The sequence below is a fragment of the Anthonomus grandis genome, chromosome 8, assembly GCF_022605725.1.
Source record: "Anthonomus grandis grandis chromosome 8, icAntGran1.3, whole genome shotgun sequence".
Lineage (NCBI taxonomy): Eukaryota > Metazoa > Arthropoda > Insecta > Coleoptera > Curculionidae > Anthonomus > Anthonomus grandis.
In genome coordinates this window covers 30813160-30834369 of record NC_065553.1, presented here as the reverse complement: position 1 = coordinate 30834369, position 21210 = coordinate 30813160, and the positions used below count along the sequence as shown (strand labels likewise).

The 21210-nt window shown below is 33.9% G+C and overlaps 1 protein-coding gene across 1 annotated transcript in view; it reads left to right on the top strand.

Moving 5' to 3' along the window:
• Positions 1-65: 65 nt before the first annotated feature.
• LOC126739616 (F-box only protein 11) overlaps positions 66-21210 on the top strand; it is an 86339-nt gene continuing 65194 nt past the window's right edge. Inside the window, exons 1-5 of the mRNA XM_050445374.1 lie at positions 66-208; positions 5750-6124; positions 7924-8285; positions 19410-19599; positions 19669-19893. Of these exons, the coding sequence (XP_050301331.1) occupies positions 109-208; positions 5750-6124; positions 7924-8285; positions 19410-19599; positions 19669-19893 (1252 nt within the window). The 5' untranslated portion in view covers positions 66-108. The remainder of the gene's footprint in view (positions 209-5749; positions 6125-7923; positions 8286-19409; positions 19600-19668; positions 19894-21210) is intronic.

The window sequence follows — 21210 nt, the reverse complement described above, 5'->3', positions numbered from 1 at the left end:
CTCCTTTCGGTTCGTGTGTTGAAAATGGCCGCCCCTGCGAGTGGCAGTGTTTCCTTTGTTTAGAAACGCAAAATAATCGTGAAAAAGTGCTCGATAAAGTTCAAAAAGATGCCGAGCGCTTCGTTCACAGCTTCCAGATCCTATGTGCGTCGTTCTCGGAGGAAAACGGGCGCGAACCGGATCCCTACGCCTTCGAGAACCACAAATGGTAAGTCAATCGAATGGCAGACGGTAAAATTCCAAATTTATCGTTCGACCCCGATTTTTCCGGTCCTCAGGCGAGCGAGAGAAATCACGGGGTCGCACCTCGGAGTACTTTATTACAAAGACCCCATTTCGCCCCGATTGCATCGATTTTTTCAAGTTTTTTTTTGTGGGTGTTGTGCCACAAAGACCTGCCTAGTTTATTTGTCAGAGTGGAAATGTCATAGTTTTATAAATAAAACATTTCACATCCTACATTTATTACATTTTCGTTTTGATAAGGCTGTTATTGAGAGGTATATATTGCCAGATATCCTTTCATTATAAAATTAAACATTTATAAATTGGGTGGCAGGCTTTGTTCTAGCACCTCAGCTTATGTCCTATTTATTGATGTATGTTCTTCCCAGAAGTACCATTTATGTTAATGGTATTGTAACTTTAGGTCATACTTAAGGCATTTTCTAATTAATTATAAACGAATCATTAATCCTATATTACCCATTAGCCCCGAACATTTAATAATATTGGGGTACCTTGAGAAAATGCAAATTGAGAAGAAAAACTGGAACCACTTAACTTTCCTAGGTTTTTGTTGCTATTTAAGTTTCAAAAATGGCTACATAAGTAAATAAAGTTTATCTAACATATATTCACAATATCAATCTTAAATCAGGCATAAGATTCACATTCTCATAATATTGTCGCCTCCAGATATAATTATTTTTTTTTTTGGACAAAAACTTCTTTTTTACCTATCAGTAATAATATTATGTTATCACTTGCTATTTATATTGTTTTACAGGGTCAAGTATCGGCTATCATCATAAATTATAAATGTGTACATCTGTCGGGTGTTTGAGCATCACACCTAAACTGATTGATCCATTGCTAAATTGGAGTCAGCATTGCAAGACATTAATTTCTAGACTGAATAGTAACTGTGCTCTAGTCTACAGACTCAGATACAATTTATTCATTGATACCATTAAATTGTACTCTTGCATTCAGTCAATATTGAATTATGGAATTTTATTTTGGGGGTCATCTGTTGAGGTTATGGGTGTTTTTAGGGCACAGAAAAGCATCATTAGATGATTTTTTGGTGGTTTGGCAAGGACTAGCTGTAGGCCGTATTTTAAAAAACTTACTGCTTTTCGCCACAGCATTAGAGAAATAAACAGTGTTAAAATGTTTAAGGAGGAAACAATGAAATTCCTTCATGAATAATGTCTCTATAGTTTTAATATGTGGTAGATATTATTTATTTATGATTCTCTTTACAAACACTGAGCAGACAGTAATTACATATAAAGGCAGCAGCAAAAATTAAATTAAAACCCTAGAATGCTACAAAATACAATGAAAAACAAAATTAAAATAAATAAAAATATAACATGGTTTGTAATAAAAAGAATATATAGGATACCACTGTATCTATATTATACCTATATCTATTTTTAAGGGTCAGTCTTAGATCTGCAGAAGATATATTAAATAAATTCACATGAACTTGATTAAGGAACTGGTTCATAATTGCCATCACATTATTCATTGGAGACACATTGTGCTTTCTAACATAGAGATACCTGGCAAATCTTTTTTGAACTTGTTCAATTTGATCAATATGTGTTATTGTCGTAGGCATCCAGATATGTGATGCATATTCTCACCAAGGCATTATATAATCTTATTATAGGTGGTATTTCAAAGTTCTTGCTGTTTCTAATTATAAAACCCAATGATGAGCCTTTTGTATAATTTGTATTATGGTATGTAAATGCATTAGTTTTTTTAGCATATTTTAAATTTTATTACTCAATTTTAATTATGTTAAGTGTGAAAGTAAGCATTATATATATATATATATATATAATGCTATATATATATATATATATATATATATATATATATATTTTTATATATATTTTTGATCTTATTTATGTTTTTAAAATGTATCACAGACAACACTATTATTATTTTTAAACTATAGTACTAAATAAGGTGAAAATGTGCATAGCTCTGTTTTTTGGCCTCAGAATTACCGTAGGCATGGTTTTGTTCACAACATATACTGATTTTGCAATAACCATATGGCCTCATATTCACCATGTCACCTTCACATTATTGAAAATTCAATGTATTTGGAGTGGAAACTTTTATGAAAGATGTAGCTTCTCACAATCTTTTACCATGCGGGTGGTGCCAAGAGTTTCGGGTAGTAAATAATAAAACCAATTTCAAATAAAACTTTTGGAATTTCTACACATACATTTTCATAATATTTCCTTGAATTGTTCTTATAGGATTAGTTTCATCTCTATTGCCTGTTGTCAATTATAGTTTTACTACTCTCCCAATAAATCTTAGCTCAGTATGGAAAAACTATATAAATTTTTAAATGAAATCTCTAGATTTAAAAATTATCAGAACTTTTACCTGATCCAAATACACACTTTCAAGAATACAGTTAATAATCCCAAAGCCCACCATGTGCTTTTCATCCATCCTGTTCACCTTGTCTTTATAACAGTAAAAATGTTTATATACTGGTCTATTATATTACCTAATGTTCAGTGCATGAATGAAATGAATTGTGCTAAAGTAACTACTATGAACTTATTCTGCATATTTTTGTAAGGGGTTATTTGACATTTGCTTCCTTTATGTGCAATAAAAAAATATATTTTGCAAAGTCATATTTATTATTATAAATTTATCATTATAATAATTATATACAGAGGGTATATTCTGTCAAAATTGGGGGTATGACCATATTTAACTTTTTATCTCTGAGGCACTGTGCTATTCTGAGCTGCCAGCTTTTTTTATTTAAACTATGCAACTATAAAATTGGTGCACCTGATCTTGAGGGATTTAAACTTTTTTGTTCCTCCTATATGCACTAGAAAACACCTTCATTTGTATTTAGAAAATAGACCTACTAACTTAGCAAGAAATGCACCTTTACATTGAGCTTTCTCATGGTTTAATATTTTACACAGCAATAATGATATTGACCTGTTTAATGGTAGTATAGCTTCATTCAAAAGCAAAATTGATCCAATGATTATGACCTTAAATAACCAATAAGTATTTAGTTTTTAGTTTTTTTTTTTCAGTTTATTGGTTCTGTATTTACTTTTTATTTGTTAAGTATATGTTGTCTAATTATTAGGAATTTCCTGTTGGACAATGTTTGGTAAATCAGCAAGAATAAATAATAATAATAATAATCATCTTGATTAAGAAAATATGCATACAAAAGTTGCACATCATTTAGCAAAGATGACAAAGTTTGACTTAGGTTTACTAACTAAATTTAGTCAATAAATCTACAGTTAAAAAACTCTGTCAATGGGTAAAAAGGACAGTCGGGTAACATGGTCCTAAGAGCTTTGTTAAAAGTAAAAAAAAAAAAAAATCTTTTATTAATAGCACTAGGCTAGAATCAATTTCATACATAGGTTTAACTATATAACAATTTAAGTTTTAATATATTGCTTACATTCCCTTTTAAAGCTATTTATATTATTACAGCTCTTTACATAATCTGACAACTCATTGTATTGTTATAATCCTTTAAAATATAAACTATTTTGACCATCACCAGATGAATGTCACTACAAACTTACAGTTTTCTACTAAATGACTTGGAACCAAGTGGTGCAATATTTTATAAATAAATATCATTGTGTTGTGACAGTCTGTCTTACACTCAACACATTGGCACAGTTTAATATTTCTGTCCTCCTTATATAACGACTACAACCAAGAATAATTCTTAATGCCCTATTTTGTTTTTTTTTTGTAGTAAATCAATTTCGGAGTTATTCATTAAAAATAAGAGTTGAACAAAAGTAAAGATGAGGAGCAATGATTGTCTTGTATACAGTTAATTTGGCCCACACACTTAAATTTTTTGACACATGACTTAAAAGCTTGATTTTTTTCCTATTTTGTTTGTTATGTAGTAAAAATTGTCTGAGAAAGCTGGATTTTCATCAATTATACAACCCAAGTATTTAAACTTGTTGACATATTCTATAACTTGATTGCTAATTAACACATATGTACTATGTTTATATTAGTATATTTATTTTTTATAATCATGGATTTTGTCTTTTGAATGTTAAGCTGTAGACCATTGTTTTAACATTAATTAGATTAACCACTGATATGTTTTTAAGTTCAGTATTTAAAGTTTCTATTATTTCTGCCGCACTGTCCTCAATACAATAAATAATTGTGTCATCTGCAAAAAGTTGAATTTTACACTTATGAACTATCTTTACCATGTCATTTATGTACAAAATAAACAAAGTGGGGCCCAAGACTGTCCCCTGTGGTACACCATACACTGTTTCTTTGGTAGAAGAGAATTTTCCATTGAACTTGGTCACTTGTTGGCAGTCCCCAAACCATTTGAGGATAGGCTCACCCATGCCATACTTTTGTAGTTTCGGTAGTAGCAACTGTCTATCAATGGTTTCAAAAGCATGTTTGAAGTCCAACAAGACAAGCCTTATTAGTTTTTTATCATTCAATGGTTTTTTCCAATTGAAAACAACTGTTTGTAAGGCACTTCCATAAGAATTTTTTTTTACTGATACTTGCCTGGTATACACTAAGTATATTATTTTCTTCTATATAGTTTACAATTTGTTCATTCACACACATCTCGAGTAGCTTTTCATAAGGTGGGACCATGTTTATAGGTCGAATTTCCTCATATTTGTTTGTCCCACTAACATTCTCCATTGGGACAATAGTGGATAGCTTCCAGTTTTTTGGAAATATGTCAAACTCCAGACTTTGGTTAATTACATTTAGCATGTTCTCTCCAACTACTTCAAATTTACCTCATTTAAAGTCACTATAATATGATTTATTAGACAATCAGCTAAAGTATTTATAGGTATCTGTAAAATTTGATGGTCATACTATATCCATTAGTTTATGTTAAAAATTTTTTGAGTTCAGTTTGTAATTTCTGTATGTTATAGCTACATTATTACTTTTCTGATGACTAAGAGGTAAAAATACATTAATAATTAAATGGTCTGTAATTTTGGGAGTATGTTGCACTTTTTGCATTAAATCTTTATTATTTGTGAGGTCAATTTTTGTTGAAGATATAGGTCTTATTGGCAAACATAAATCTAGTTTAGTCTACTATATTTATGTTTTCTACATAAAGTAATAAATGCTTCCATACTGTCCTCTGTTGTTGTCACTTTTTGAACTTAGAATTTTTGTAATTTTATTTCACAACACTAAATATGGCATGAACAAACAACTACATAACTGATTTGCAGTGCTAGTGACAACACATCACTACTTTAGAACAAATAAATCTGTTCTAAATTTCTGAAGCTCCAAATTTAGTAGTTTTAAACAAAAACTAAAACAAATTTTGTTAATTGTTTTTGCTTCAAGGCTTTGCCAGTTTATAAATGAGTAAATAAATAAATCACTAAAATGCAAGGAAACACAAACATATATTATTATGTTTTTAATTATTGAAAATAGCTTTTGTTGACAGAACCATGTGAATCAACTTGCCCCGTCCAACCAAACCAAAATGCACCAGCTCCATCTGCCGCAGGGGGCTCTTCTCCTCCCACTCAAGGCACTCCGCCCCCTCCGCAAGGTGGTGGAGGATCTGGAGGGCCACCTTTAGGTGGACCACTAACTGCTCATCAGTCTCCCTATGACCTACGGAGGAAATCTCCACAGCACCATGGAGGTGCAGATGGGGCCGCTGGTGTTCCAGGGCCCAGTACTAGTGCTGCTACTGCTGGCGGGGCTCCTGCCAGTCCTCCATGTTCTAGTGGGGGAGCCACAGGAGGAGGATATACTTCAGTCATGCTGCCAGCTAGAAAGAGACCTAGAAGAACTTGTTCTGCATCTTATGAGAGTAAGGAATACCAATTGTTTTATTATTATTCTCTCTTTTTTTAATAAGAAACCAGAGAATAATTATTCTCTTAATAATTTTAAATCAAATCAAAATATGCTTTATCATAAAAATAAAATATTCTATGTAGTGTTGTAAAATGCTTGAGAATTTATTTTTCGAGAATGTTCCTCGAGCATGAACAAGCACGAACGAGAATTTTCAGCACATACAACCATAAATGAAAAAAAAGCAAAGGAAACATATTAGGAAAATATCTGAAATTAAAAATGTTTGTGTTTATTTATGTTCTATTTATTAAGTTAAACTTTCAAACAACCTATGTAGGAAGTCTCCTCCGAACTATCCTCTCCCTCCTCGCGCTCGCTTGATTTTAAATCACTCAGAATTTCCGTTAAATCAAATTCAGACTCGTCAGACTCAGAAGAATCATCTTCAATGGTATTAATTTCAGCCCCAAATTTGGTAGTAGAACGTTCACATTTTTGGGGAACGTTCGGATTCATGCTCATTCATGCTCTTGAGAATAAACGTCACGAAAAGTCGTGAACGTTCGCGAACGTTCACGAACGTTCTTTGAGAATAAACGGGCACGTTCCATTGCTCACAACACTAATTCTATGGGCAAAGCTAAATTTTAACAAATCTACAAAATTACTTTTGACAAATATGTATACAAATAATATTTGATACAAAAAAATTGCTGGAAAAAACATACAAACAATCAATACTTAAAAAGTAGTAATTTAATCTAATCTGTAATTATTAAAATACTCATCATGACAACCATTTGAAACTGATTTTCCAATTAATTTTCTAATAGTTTCATTCTTTTGAATGTTTTTGAATCCCGCAGGCAGCATATTACATATTTTCATAATTTTGAAAATTATTGAAGCATTATTGGCATATTTATTGACAGTGTTCTATATCTACCACACAGATCTATTGGCCTTGTGATCTGTGAGTTCTAATATCTCAATCTAATATTGAACTTGTGCATACTGTGCTATAAGGCAGTGCTTTTAGTCATTTCCATAAGGGTTAAGGTTATAATGTTTTACTTGATTTACAATGGGTGAGGATGGTTCAGATGATCGAATGGGCTAGGATATTCAGCTTACCTGTAAATCATGTAAGGACAATTGCTATTTTAAGGAAAAAAAGAAAAATGTCTTGTTTGGTTTCAAATGCCATAGGTGTAAAAAAGCTCTTTGTAAATCTTGTAGTGGTCTTTCTTCAAGTAAGGTTTATCATAAAAAAAGCTTTATTATTTTCAACAAAATAATAAAGCATATTTTGATTTGACTTGATTTGATATATTAAAACCCTTATTTGGCCCAGAAAGTAACCCTGTGGCACTTCCATGTTAACCAGCATTGGAAAAGATACTAAATCACCATTCTTAACAACTTTATGTCTTGGAGTCATTTATGATTTAAAGAATAAATTTGAATTTCTCCTGAAACTATTGCTATTAAGTTTTTTTAAGAGTAATACATGATTCACACAATCAAATAACACAGCTTTTGAGTAGTCTTATAAGTCTGCAGCTGCATATTCTTTATAATTAATTTAAAGTAAAGATATTCTAGAAAGGCAAAGATGTCATCATTGGTACTTTTTGATTTTTAAAACTTATATTGGCATGTATTCTTTTTCTATTATTTTTGATAAAGTAGGTAACAAAGATATAGGTCTAAAGTTTGGTGGGTTTGTATAGGATCCAATTTGGGACAATGACAATTTTTAATAAAACTTTTATGAATTTGGAAATGTGACCCTAGGATTTTTTTTAGCTTGTACAAATACCGCCGCGCATTACTTGCAATATGAGCTGCCCGACGAGGTTTTGCTCACTATCTTCAACTACCTCCTCGAGCAGGACTTGTGTCGCGTCAGCCAGGTGTGCAAACGATTTAATGTAATTGCTAATGACACAGAATTATGGAAGCGACTGTATCAAAACGTCTTCGAATATGACATGCCGCTCTTCAATCCTGCTCCATGCAGGTTTGAATTCATTAGCGCCGAGGAGTCAGATTTTGCAAATCCATGGAAGGAATCATTCAGGCAACTTTACAGGGGCATCCACGTTAAGTCTGATTATAAAGAGCACACCACCAAGGGGAGAAATTTAATGTTTTTCACCAGTGTACAGGTAAGTTTCTTTGGGGAAAAGAGGTGTTTGCGGTCCAATACTTTTCATAATATATATTAATTCATTTTTGCACTTGAGAACTGACAGCTTAAGTCAAAATCAAAAAGTAGCTTTATTTGTAACTAACAAAATAATGTGTACAAAGCCTTATCTCTTAATTTCTTAATTAGTCAATACACAAAGCATATTCATTATTCTTTTACTTTTAAGTTGCATATAAAATAATAAAGGGTAAACTTAAGTTAAAGCAATGTAGGACATATAAAGATTGAATCAAATAACATAAAAAACATTTGAACAAAACTACAAAAAAAAAGCATCATACATGCATTTAAACGTTTTAACTAATTGAGAGCGTCGTTAAAATATTCCTGCAAAGAATGTCAAAGTCAAAATATATGTACTTTATTTGCTAAGTTTACAAACTTGTGCTAAAAGCTTCCTAATCCTAGAATTTATAATACTAGTATTTATTTGGTTATACAGGATACAGGATAAAAAACAGAATACAGAATTGATTTTGATTGTACATAGAAGAATATTTTATATAATCAAAGAAAAAAACCAAAAAAGAAGAAAAGAAAAGGCAAGAACCAACATCAAACAAGAATAATAAAAAAAATCTGATCAACAGATATATAATTAATTTTAAATATTAAAATGAGTCCTTAAAACATTCTTCAGAAGAGATAAGTTGTTTACTTGACGAGTATCATAATACTAATAATACCAGTCATAACTGGTGCAGGATGGTGGACTTACAAACTTACATTTAAATAAATAAAATAGATAATGACAATTACAATTTCAAATCATCATTACGGACAGCAATACAACCACAAACAGAACAGAATAAAAACTGAAACTGAATCTAAAATAAGCCTATTCTAGATCTTTACTTAGTGCTTCATGCATGTCACCATCCTGAAAGAACACTCCCCTCTTCAAACACTTCGTTTCTGATGCAAATGTCACCCCAGCGCTACTTGTTTCCATGACCCGTTGCTCCCGTTGGTATGACACGATCAAGTCCAATGCCACCCTCCTGATGCCACATCATTCAAGTTTTAAGCAAAGTACGCCATGGTCCACACTGTCAAAAGCCTTGGATAGATCTAGAAGCATGGTTGTAGTCACCTTGCCATTATTTAAAGACACTAGCATTTGCTCCAAAGCCTGATAAATAGCCTGAACAGTCGATTTCTTTTTCTGAAAACCATTTTGTTTATCAGAGATTATATTGTAATGATCAAAGATCCAATCATCCTTGAACATATAACTCTTTCAAAGGTTTTACTTATATTCGAAAGGAGTGATACAGGACGATAGTTGTCAAACTTGTCACCCTAACCTTTTTTATAAATTGGCTTAATGAGAGCTTTTTTCAGTAAGTCTGGGTACCCCTTTTTCAAGTATTAAATTCAGTATATGGGTTAGTGGCGGGCTTATTAAGTCTGCCACCTCCCTCAGAATAGACACAGGAATGATATCATGTCCAACTGATTTCTTATTTTTTAGAGATTTTATTATTCTAATGACTTCATTTTTTGTAACAGGTTCCATAAAGATACTATTTTGATTAATCGGTATCTTTGAGAAATTTATCACCCAGACATGTGCAATATATGCAAATAATAATTTTTTTTTCTTTACCTATAAAAGCGCAAAATTCACCTTGACCTTCAATGCTACACTCTCCAGATTTTTTTAATGTCTTATATGCATATCCCTTAATATGCATGTCCCTCCATGCTCCTTTTTTTTACGTGCATAGTTAAATACTAAGTTAAAGTTATCAATTTTTAAGAAATCTACCTCACTTGGTCTTAACCAATGCTCTGTTAGACATAATATATGCTGTTCCTCAACTAAAGTATTTAAAAATAATTCGATTTCATTACATTTATTACGCACACATTGTATATTTTGATGCAATAAATTAAGGTTCTTATATTTATGAATCACCTGTTCTGGTTGCTGATAGTCAGAGAATCCCTCTTGACTGACCTCGTTTGAATGTGCAGAAAATGGTTTATGACAGTGCCATTTCCCCATAGTTCAGGATCCATTACCCTTTTCCTTCTCTCTTTTCGGTACTACAAGCTTAAAAGAGCCAATGTATTGTTGCTTCCTGGTCTTCATTTTGTAGCATTTTACCTCAATCCCAGTGTTGATTTTTACATGTTCTTGTACCTGTTCTTCTTCAACATCTGGTTTAAAAGCGGACACAAAGAGGTAGGCTTTGTTTTCAGCCATTCCTAAGGTAACATTTTCATTTTTACCAAAAATTGGGTTTGGCCTGTTTTGTCTGGGACCGCTGAATTTCTTCCGGTTCACGTGACCTTCCATTCATTTTCCTCATTTTCAATTTTCTCATCCTTTAAATTCTCAGATAAATTATCATTTCCAATTTCTAAAGTTCCTGGTTTCCCCCTTTGTTTGTTTTTATTTTGATCAGCTTTTGTAGATATGTTAAGCTCCACAATGTTAACAACAGTGTTGCCAACATTATCTTTTTTGACATTTTCATCGTTTGATCTAGTTTGATCCTGCTTCGCTGCCATTGAGCATGTAGCCGCGCCTTTAGAGTTTGTGTTGGTTTTGTTGGTAGCCCTGGCGTTTTTCTCAACATTGACGCTATTGACAGATGCCGCGATTTCCGCTGGTTTTTCTTTGTTTACATTTTTATTTTCCACTTTTTCCTGCAAGTACCTGACCTTTTCCCTCAATAGCTCGCGGTTTTCGTCCAAAAGTCTATTTTTCACTTGGAGTTCCTTGACTAGCAGCCTCAGGAGCTCGATTTCTTCAGCTGACTTTTCTGAGGTTATGTCATCTGGTTTTTGGTTGCACCAAATTAATCTTGTTGAATCGATTAATTTCGCCTTTGTAGCGTGATCTCGTTCAAGGCACGACTTATGAAATATATTTCCACAGTTTACACACTCAATAGAAGCGCTTTGCTTTGTTTTGTGGCACGTATAATACTTAATTTGGAGAGCGTTTTTAGCACCGTCCGTTTCGTTTGACACCATCTTATGTATGAGTGTTGCAGTTTCCAATATAAAGAGTGAGAAAACTGTTAAAATTCTTTCACTTACAAAAAGAGGTTTACAAGAGACTCTCAGACCAACACCACACAGATACCTTAAAGCTTTTTTCTGAATAGTAAAAATTATGTAAAGTAGTCCCTTGTAGCACAAACCCCAAAATGGCAACCCATAACGGATATGAGAGTCTATTAAGAAATAATAAACTGAACCTCCCCCCAACTCATGCCTGGCAACCCTGACTGCAAAAAAACCAGAAGAAAGTTTAGCAGCGAGGCCCAAAACGTGGTTGTCAACCCTTAAACTCTCATCAATGAAGAGGCCGAGAAATCGACAATAATCCCCACCATGTAGTGGGCTCTGCTCATCAAACAAAAAACCCTCTACATTACACTTAAAGCCCAGAACAAAAGTCTTATCAACATTGAATACAAGCTGATTGCAGATGCACCACTCTTTAATGTTGTGAAGGTCCTCTACTATGAGAGATCTGACTACTTTTTGATCTTTGTTATGCCACAGAATTGTAGTATCATCGGCAAACTGAACCACTAGTCCATGCACTGTTAGAGAGCTTAAGTCCTAAAGCACCTAAAACGCTTGCAGGCAGAAGTGACAGCAGACGTGAAGAGATAGAATAATATGATTTTGTTAATAATGGTTTCTTTAGTGTTTTTCGAAATTTCCTTGCAGTGTTGTTTTCTTAATGAGAAGGGAAGACGATTAAATAGTTTTTTCCATTGTAAATTATGGACTTTTTCACTTGCTCAGACCTCGGAATAGGTAGAGATAGCAAAAAAATCTGTCATGTATTATATGGCTGAGTAAAATACAGTTCCTCTCTGAACTTTTTGTGAACAAGGCACTCAGTCTCCAGAGTTAAAATACAATACAATGTTAGGACAGAGTGATTAAGGAACAGTGGCCAAACCCATTTTTTTGTCAGTTTTTTAGTTCGAATTTACGTCGAATTTTAGCACAACACATCGCACGCAGTGCCCGTTTTTGTAACAAGAATAGTGAGTGAAACAAGTATTCTGAACAAGACCCCCCAGAATGGAATACCATTATGAAGATGTGATTTGATTAGAGAGAAATATGCCATACTGCCCACTGCCAATCCCAGGTTGAATGATACAATTTGAAGAGCCTAGCAACCAGAAGAGAGTTTTCTGTTCGACTGAATCATGTGGTTTTCAAATTTTAAGGAATCACCAATGTACAGGACCAGGAACTTTGCAGTACCTTAATGGAAAAATGTTTTATTGTTTAAAGATATGTCACCTAAGTCGCACTTAAAGTTCAGAATATTAGTTTTGGAAATATTGAGCACGAAAATATTTAAGACTATTGGAATTACACCATTCATCCAGACACTGCATATCGCGCACAATTGCACACTTCAACTTTTGAGGATCCCTGTCATGCCACTGATGAAAGTGAAGTGACACTGAAGTGTCCACTAATGATCAATCGAGACAAATCGTTAATGTATATTAAGAATAGCAGGGGACCCAATACTGATCCCTGTGGGACACCAAAAGAAATATAGACAATTCAGAGGAACATGAATTATTAAAGAAAACTCTGCTTACTATCTGACAGGTAAGAGCAAAACCACTCCAGGGCGACTCCTTAGAAGCCATAAATTTCTAGCTTACATAACATGGTTGGATGTTGCACGCAATCGAAAGCTTTCGACATATCACAGAATGCCGAAGCTGCAATGTCATCTGTATTGAGCCTGAGATGCACCTCCCGAAGAAATCCAAACATAGCATCTCCTGTGTTTCTAGATTTTAGAAATCCAAACTAATGCGGATCAAACAGTTTATGCCTGTTAAGAAATGAAACGACTCTTACCTTAACTTTCCTAGCATAGGAACTAATGCTATAGAACAAAAATTGCAAGGTTCATTCAGATCACCTTCCTTGTAAATTGGAACAATTTTAGTCCTCTTAGGACAAGAAGAAAATAAGCCATTTGTAAAACATTAGACAACTTTTATTAACAAAATTATTAGAACTTATTGACTACATGAGCTAAACAAACTAAGGGTGGTGTAGGTAGTTTTAATGACACTTAATGGCCACCTGTCCCATTCCGACGAGTTTCTGCCCTTCATCTCGTTGAATATGGATTTAATTTCCCCAACATCAGTGGATAAAAAGAAAAAGGTTTCTGGTACAATTCAGAAAATGCTATGAGATTCTTTGAGAGATTAGCTGCCATGCAGCAGTAATATGCATTTAGATGATCAGCTTCTAAGAAACTAGGTACTGCAATGTGGCTGTCCTTACCCCGCAGATAATTGACAATCCTCCATGTTTCTTTTCATTTATTAGAGGCATTTTCAATTCTCGCTGAGTAATCAAAAACAATGTATATAGTTTTCTCCCAAAGGCAATCCCTATATAAATCCATTGGCATTGGAACATAGTACCAAAGAACTAGGGCATATACCAATATACCCAGCATAACCATATATTTGGGACTTATTGATAGGACTAGTTGATCAATGTCTCAAGGGGCAACCTCATATTGATAGTGTGTCAAAGAAAGTACACATTTTGACACATACATTTTTTCTGTTAAGAGGTTTTTTAAATAGGATCAATTTAGTTTAGCCATTATAAATATAAATCACTATTTCCATCTGTTTGGAGATATGGTATTTTGGTTTGGGGAGGACTCTATAACAATGCTTTATACTTATTACTTTACTTTATACTTTATTTAAGTTAAAAATCATTCAAAAATATATTCTTAAAATTATATTATATCTTAATATTATAAAATTATGTATATAAGGTTCATGTATGTGTTTACCATTTTTTAATTACATACATGAATATTCAAATATGCGAACTCACAACACAAGAATCCTAAAATGATAAACAGATTTTACTTCCCCTTAGTAATAATAATTTGAATTCTAACTACATTAATTATATTGGTCCAAAAACATCTAATATATTACCTATAGAAATCGGAGGCTATAAAAACATAAATCAATTCAAAAAGCATAATATAGTATAAGGTGTATTTAAATTTTAAATAAATATACAAACCTAAATAGAGTATGTCAAACAGGTGGGTGCATGCAATAATGGGTTTTCTATATTTTCATCACAACTTGACAAACTTGATGAATTTAAAATCATGATGCTTTATGTTTTGTTTATCATATAACATCTTATTACTGCAACCAGTCTCAGTAAATATTTATCATTTACCATGTTTTTTCTTAAACTTAATTGAATATTAACCTTATGGTACCCCTACACAGGTTGTAAACTTACCTTTATCTCAGGTGTAAACAATAAAATAAAATACTTAATTAATCGTGGTTCGGTCGGTAAATCTAAGAAAGGTGGAAAACGATTCAATAAAACACCGTTAATTTTACTTAAAATTTATCATGCAATGGGCCCAAAAAGGATGAAAAAAACCAACCTACAGTTATATGCCGATAACAACAACAGTTCACATTAAAAACTAGTACCAGCCGCATAAAACCCAACAAGAGTCCCTATTCAAAAACGGACCCTTTTAAAAATGTTCCAATAGCGCTTTTCCTTTTATTCGACAGTTCGACTTTATTCACTCCACAACAGGAATTATCCAAACATATGCAGAGACTTCACTTTAAACTTTAAATAATTCACCGACGGTGAACACTCACTCAATCGGCCGCCAAAATCTTCAATATCTGCCTCTCTCCTCTCTCCCACTGGTTCATCACTGACGCGTGTTGGCTGATTGAGTCAACAAGCTACTTTTTTCCGAAAGAAAGGAAAAGAATTTTGGCAAACAGCTAAGAAATTAAAATTAACTAACAAGAATATTAATCATGATCTGCCACGAAATTCGACTAGTGACAGGTCTTTTAACCGGTCACTGGCACTTAAGAAGCCATCTCCATACTATCGGTATTGAGGACAACCCGGAATGCCGATGGTGCTGTGAGGAGGATGAAACCGTTGACCATGTAGTCGGGGAGTGCCCAGCACTCACGCGCCCAGGTTCAAATACTTGGGTAACACTTTCAGTGTACCAAGTGACTTTAAGTCCTTCAGACCAGAGAGCGTTATCGGTTTCTCTAAAGCCATTGGGCTCTGGTAACCCCCGATGGGGCATGACCGGTCCATCAGGAGACTTATATGCACAACTGCCTTGGCAGCCCACTGTTTCGACAATTTAATGCAATTCGACAATTCATGATCTGCCACCTCATCTTAAAAACCCTTATGAAATAAATAACATTTTTTTATCAAGTTTTGTGACAGTAGTCTATATACTCTGAGGGTTGGGGTAGAAAATGAGACACACTGTGTGGGCTTGACTTTAGGATGTTTATTGAGTTGCCTGTTAGTTAGTGTAGTTGTTGCCAAGTATGGTGTCTACATGACAACTGCCTAAGTACATTTTATTGTTGTGCCAATACAATAGGTAATTAGATCGAACTGCTGAGTCGCGGTTTCCATTCACGTACCCCTTTGGACGCCATGCTGCTTTTATACTGAGTGTCTTTGAAATAGGTGGTCTGTCATCACACAGCCCCTTTTTGAAAAAAAAACGTCGGCCTCGACGTTTGCAGAGCACATGTCGTTTGCTAGCGCTGTGTCTTGGATCCCGGTGACTGGCACCTGTAACAAAATAAAAGAGCAGCAGTATATTCTTTTTTACATAACAAAACATTAAACATCAAATATACAATAGTATAAAAATAATATTTATAATAAATTATTTGTTTACTTATATCTAGTTTGATTTTTTCGTACAGTTTGGGTAGCCACGGACAGCTGCGATGCGCCTAACGAAATCCCGGTCATTTCATTATTCGCTTCAAATTCCGCCTGTGTTACCTTTTACCTTTCTTAATTTCTTAACTTTTCTATACTTAAGACAAGCCCAAGATATAAAAATCAATAACAAAAATAGTAATACTATAGTACTTATATCATTTAATACAATGCTGAAGTCGTTAATTGCAGCATCTGACACTGGAATATATCCTAAACCTAGCAAATAATACATATTGGGGCCCCGACATCTGTTGAGAAAATGAATTTCTATCTTTCTAATAAACATGATAATACAGGTCGAAGTTTTGATTTTACACTTATAAACTTGACGACTGAAAGACTCATAAACCAAATAAATACCAAAGCTGTTGGGGAGGATGGAATTTCTGGTAGAGATCTTAAAATATGCCTTCCATACATAATAGGTCCTTTAGCAAATATAATAAATACATGTCTATTGCAGGGTGTATTTCCGGATATTTGGAAGAAGAGCATAGTTAGTCCGATTCCATAAACTGCATAACTAGCTAGTCTTGACGATCTTAGACCTATCAGCATACTACCGGCTATGTCAAAAGTTTTTGAAAAATTCATCAACAAACAAATTAGTGACTTCTCAGAAAAATTTAAAATAATTCCAAGCTGTCAGTCGGACTTTAGAAAGCAGTTTAGTACGTCATCGTGTTTGGTCAAAACCCTTAACGACATTAAACATAATGAGGACGAAAAGTCTCCAACACTTCTTACAATGCTAGACTTAAGTAAAGCATTTGACACCTTGGATGACAAAATGATGCTTGCGAAACTGCAGTACTATAATTTTTCCAAATCCATAATAAATTTTTTTCAAAGTTCTTGCTTAATAGAGCGTGTTATGTGTCAATTGCAACCGAATCCGGGGTAAACAAATCAAAGTACAAACCAATAACAAAAGGCGTCCCCAATTTTGGATCCGTTCCCAAAAGGATCAATTCTATCTCCACTTTTATTTTCTATTTATGTACCAGACATGCATAGCTGTCGCAACTTTATATGTCAATTAACCGTGAAGATCTGACAGACTGTAATCTTAGAATAAATCAAGATTTAACGAGAATATTTAATTATGCCAATAATCATAATCTTAACATCAATGCTAGGAAATCCCAGGCAATTCTTATAAACCAAAGTAAACAAGCAAGGGAGTACCTAAAAAATAATATGTCAATTATCTTAAATAACGAACCCATTCCTTTTAAATCTGAAGTAAAAAACCTGGGCATAATTATTGACGAAACAACAAAATTTGAAACACACATCAATAATAAATTAAAAGCCGCCTAAAAAATGTATATCATCTAAAAAACTGTCTACCCTTAAAAATTAAATACTTCCTTTGTGATACTCTAATTTTATCATTATTTGATTATGGAGATGTGGTATACTATGACTCTATAACAAGTTTATATAAAAAAAAATCAGACATTACAAAACAAATGCATGAGATTTTCTTTTAACATCCCCAATACAGATTATATAAATCCACATCTAAATAATAACAAAATTTTAACCATGGAGAACAGAAGAAAGCTTCATATGTACTGCTTTGTCTTTGTCTAGAATAATCAAGACTGGGAAACCGGAGTATCTGCATGACTGTTTAATGCCACTGCCACACGCTGCTCATGAAACTAGAAACATTAATTTATATAGAGTTCCTCTTCACCAGACGACAAACTTTCAAAAATCATTTACCTACAGGGCGTGTAAGATTTGGAATGACCTTCCAAATACAATTAAAACTTTTACATTAAATATTTATTGCTTAATACTCCTGCAGACTCAACTATAGGCTCGCAACTAACTAATATGTACATAAATTTTTGTTTTACTCTTGTCTTTGGTTTTTCTTCTCTTTGTCTTTTTAACAATAGAGGTGCACGCATTCGCTTTTTGACCTAAAATACATACAAGTAAACATTATCAAAAATTGTCTGGACCGTCCATCATCTGTCTCCCGCCATTCGTCGTTTCCTCCGTCTCCCTCTAGCTTCAGACTTATAATTAATTATTATGGAAAAATTATATTATAAATAAAAATTTATTAAAATATTAATTACTTATATTGATTCTTAGCACACACTCGGGCGAATCTGTTGTTATTCTTTCTGTAATAATTTATTTAGTTTGATGATTTTTTTTGTGTTGAAAAAAAAGTTTCCTTATTAATTAACTTTTAAGTTGACGGATTTGTCCCACTCTTGGCTTCTTTTGTCAGTAGCTAAAGAGTATCGGTTGTTGAAAATCGCGGGACAGACCTTTTTGCCGCGAGAGGATGTAATTTAAAATATTAAATATATTATCTTTATTTTGTTTCTAGGGATGTATTGACTCTTTATGGCAAATAAACTACTTTTGATTTGATTTGATTTTGTATTTCTAGGAACCCTTCAATGGCGCGCGGTCTGGTTAAGCGAAAGTTTGCCTTATACAAAATATTTATGGGTAATAACTTTATTGGCCCATTACAAGGTTCATACCATCAAACCACTCACCCTTACAAAATCCTACTAAAAGGGTCAGAAGCTTCCCCAACTTTGCAGTCAGAACACATCTATCTTTTTCCAATAGCATTGACACAATTGTTTCCTGGACACCCACTATGCTTGGGTTTATAAAAAAGTCATCAGAGTACATCTGATTCTATGAGTATTTCTGTTATTAGATTACTGTGCTGTACTTTAGTAAGGCCATTGCTAGAATACTGTTCTTCAGTCTGGAGCCCTCAATTGCTTGTCATATAACCAGCCTGGAATGGATGCAAGGGTGATTTCTTAGATATTTAGCCTACAAACCTGATTCAACTGAACCAATATTTGCAAAATTATTTTCAGTTCGCACATAGTCATAAGAATCAGGAGAGATCAGACAGATCTTAAATTGTTTTACAAACTAATTAATTATATGGTTGATCGCCCCACATTAATTTCTTCAATGCGGCTTTGCATCTTCCAAGAAATACAAGGTCTGTAACTATGTTTCATCAACCCTTTAGAAGAACCAATGTTGGGTTTATTTAATTTATTCCAAGGGTGTCATGAATGGAAACTCATATGCCGATGAAACTCGCTTAACTTTAAATGTCTCACCAACAATCGACTTTAAGAAATAACTTAAAAACACATGTCTGGTGAAAATATAAAGAGTAATTTATTTCAGGAGTGGAACAACAATAATATTTTTATTCACAATACATATTATTTGAATTTAAATATTTCCTTTGCTTTAGGGCGCTTTGGACTATGCAGATGAACGGAGTGGTACCGGTAGCTCAGGAGGTCTACAACTCACGGGGCAGTGCAGTGACAGCCACTCGCCAGGAGGCGTTAACAAAAATCAAATGGGCTCGCTAATCTTCTTGCATCCTGGAAATTATCGCGGCGAGTTTTTAGTTATTGATTCTGATATAGCTTTAATTGGTAAGAAAAAGAAATACACTATTTATTCATTTTAAGCCAAGAATCTCGGTTTAACATGAAATTCTAAAGGTGCCGCTTCCGGTAACGTGGCGGAATCGGTGATCCTAGAACGAGAGTCCGAATCTACCGTAATGTTCGTGGAGGGCGCTAAAAACGCTTACGCCGGTCATTTGACGTTAAAATTCTCGCCGGATGTGACGTCGACGGTACCTCATCACAAACATTACTGTCTCGAGGTGGGTGAGAATTGCAGCCCCACTATTGACCACTGTATTATTAGGAGTACTTCAGTTGGTATGTAAATCTTTGTCTTTTTATTTCTTTCTTTATTCCCTTTTCAAAGTGTTTTTATATCGAGTGTCAATTTGAAAATTTCCCACCCTTAATAATTTTCTTGCAGTTAAAAATAAACATCGTTTTTCCCCAGAATGGAAAGAAAAACGAATATTTTGGATCATGCCTAAGGCTTGACCCCCTGATGAGATTACACTGCGTTTTTCGTGGTCACGAACATTAAAATTTATGTTAATTCAACCCAGTCTCTTCCTTATTCAAGCACACTCTGGCAACAAGGCCCGATCGGCGCGCCGGGTCCACGTTGTCGAGGCGCTACGACTGAGCGCGTTTTAGTACCTTCTCTTTAATGAGTCGTCGACAATTTATTGGAGGGGTCAAGCCTTAGGCATGATCCAAAATATTCGTTTTTTTTCCATTCTGGGGAAAAACGATGTTTATTTTGGTTCAGTGCCGTCGGCTTGACCCCCTGATGAGAAGTGTTTGGGTTCTGACGACGTGGGATGATGCGTACTGTGAAGTTAAGAATGTTCTACGAAAAATATTGAATATTTCTGCTTTAACATGTAATTTATTTAGGTAATTGACAAATGTATAGTAAAAATTAAGATATGGTTACAAAAACATTATCAATTAAATCCAATTTTGTGGTTGGTGCCCCAGCCTTATCAATTTCTTTGAAATAGTGTTTGAAAAAATTTTGACTACCTTTGCCAATTTCCATTTTTCAGAATAGTATCTAAAGGTATATCATTATTCCATCTTGCTGATGCCACAGCTGATCGAATACTTCCTGGAGGGAAATGTTTTCCAGAATCCTTAAACGCAGTTTTAATCCATCCAGCTATTATATTTCTTGAAGCGGATGTCACCTTTCCCCTTGAAGTAATAAATAAGCTATTTAAGTTCGGTACAGCTTTTCTTCTCACTTGGGATAATGAAATAAGCTGTTTTATCCAAAAAACAGGGTCAAGTGCTGAATCTGAAGTTTTAGATAGTTTCCATCCCGATTGGCGGTGAGTGTTCTTATCCGTTTTTGATCCATAATCTGGCCACAGGAGAATGGCGTTGTTGTCTTCAACCATAGAGTTTGCATCAATCTTCAGTAGAGTGAGGTCATAAATTCTGCGTCCCGATGCTAAAAGTAGACACTTGCAAATCTATGTTTTCTTTTGTCATCCATTCAATCAGAGTATTTACGTTCCAGATTATCTTCTTTTGTGGTTGAGGTTTCGATAGTCCTATTGCTTTAATCATGCATTTTATTAAAGGGTTACTCCCTATTACTTCGCTTGATAGTGGGTTGGAGAAAGTCAA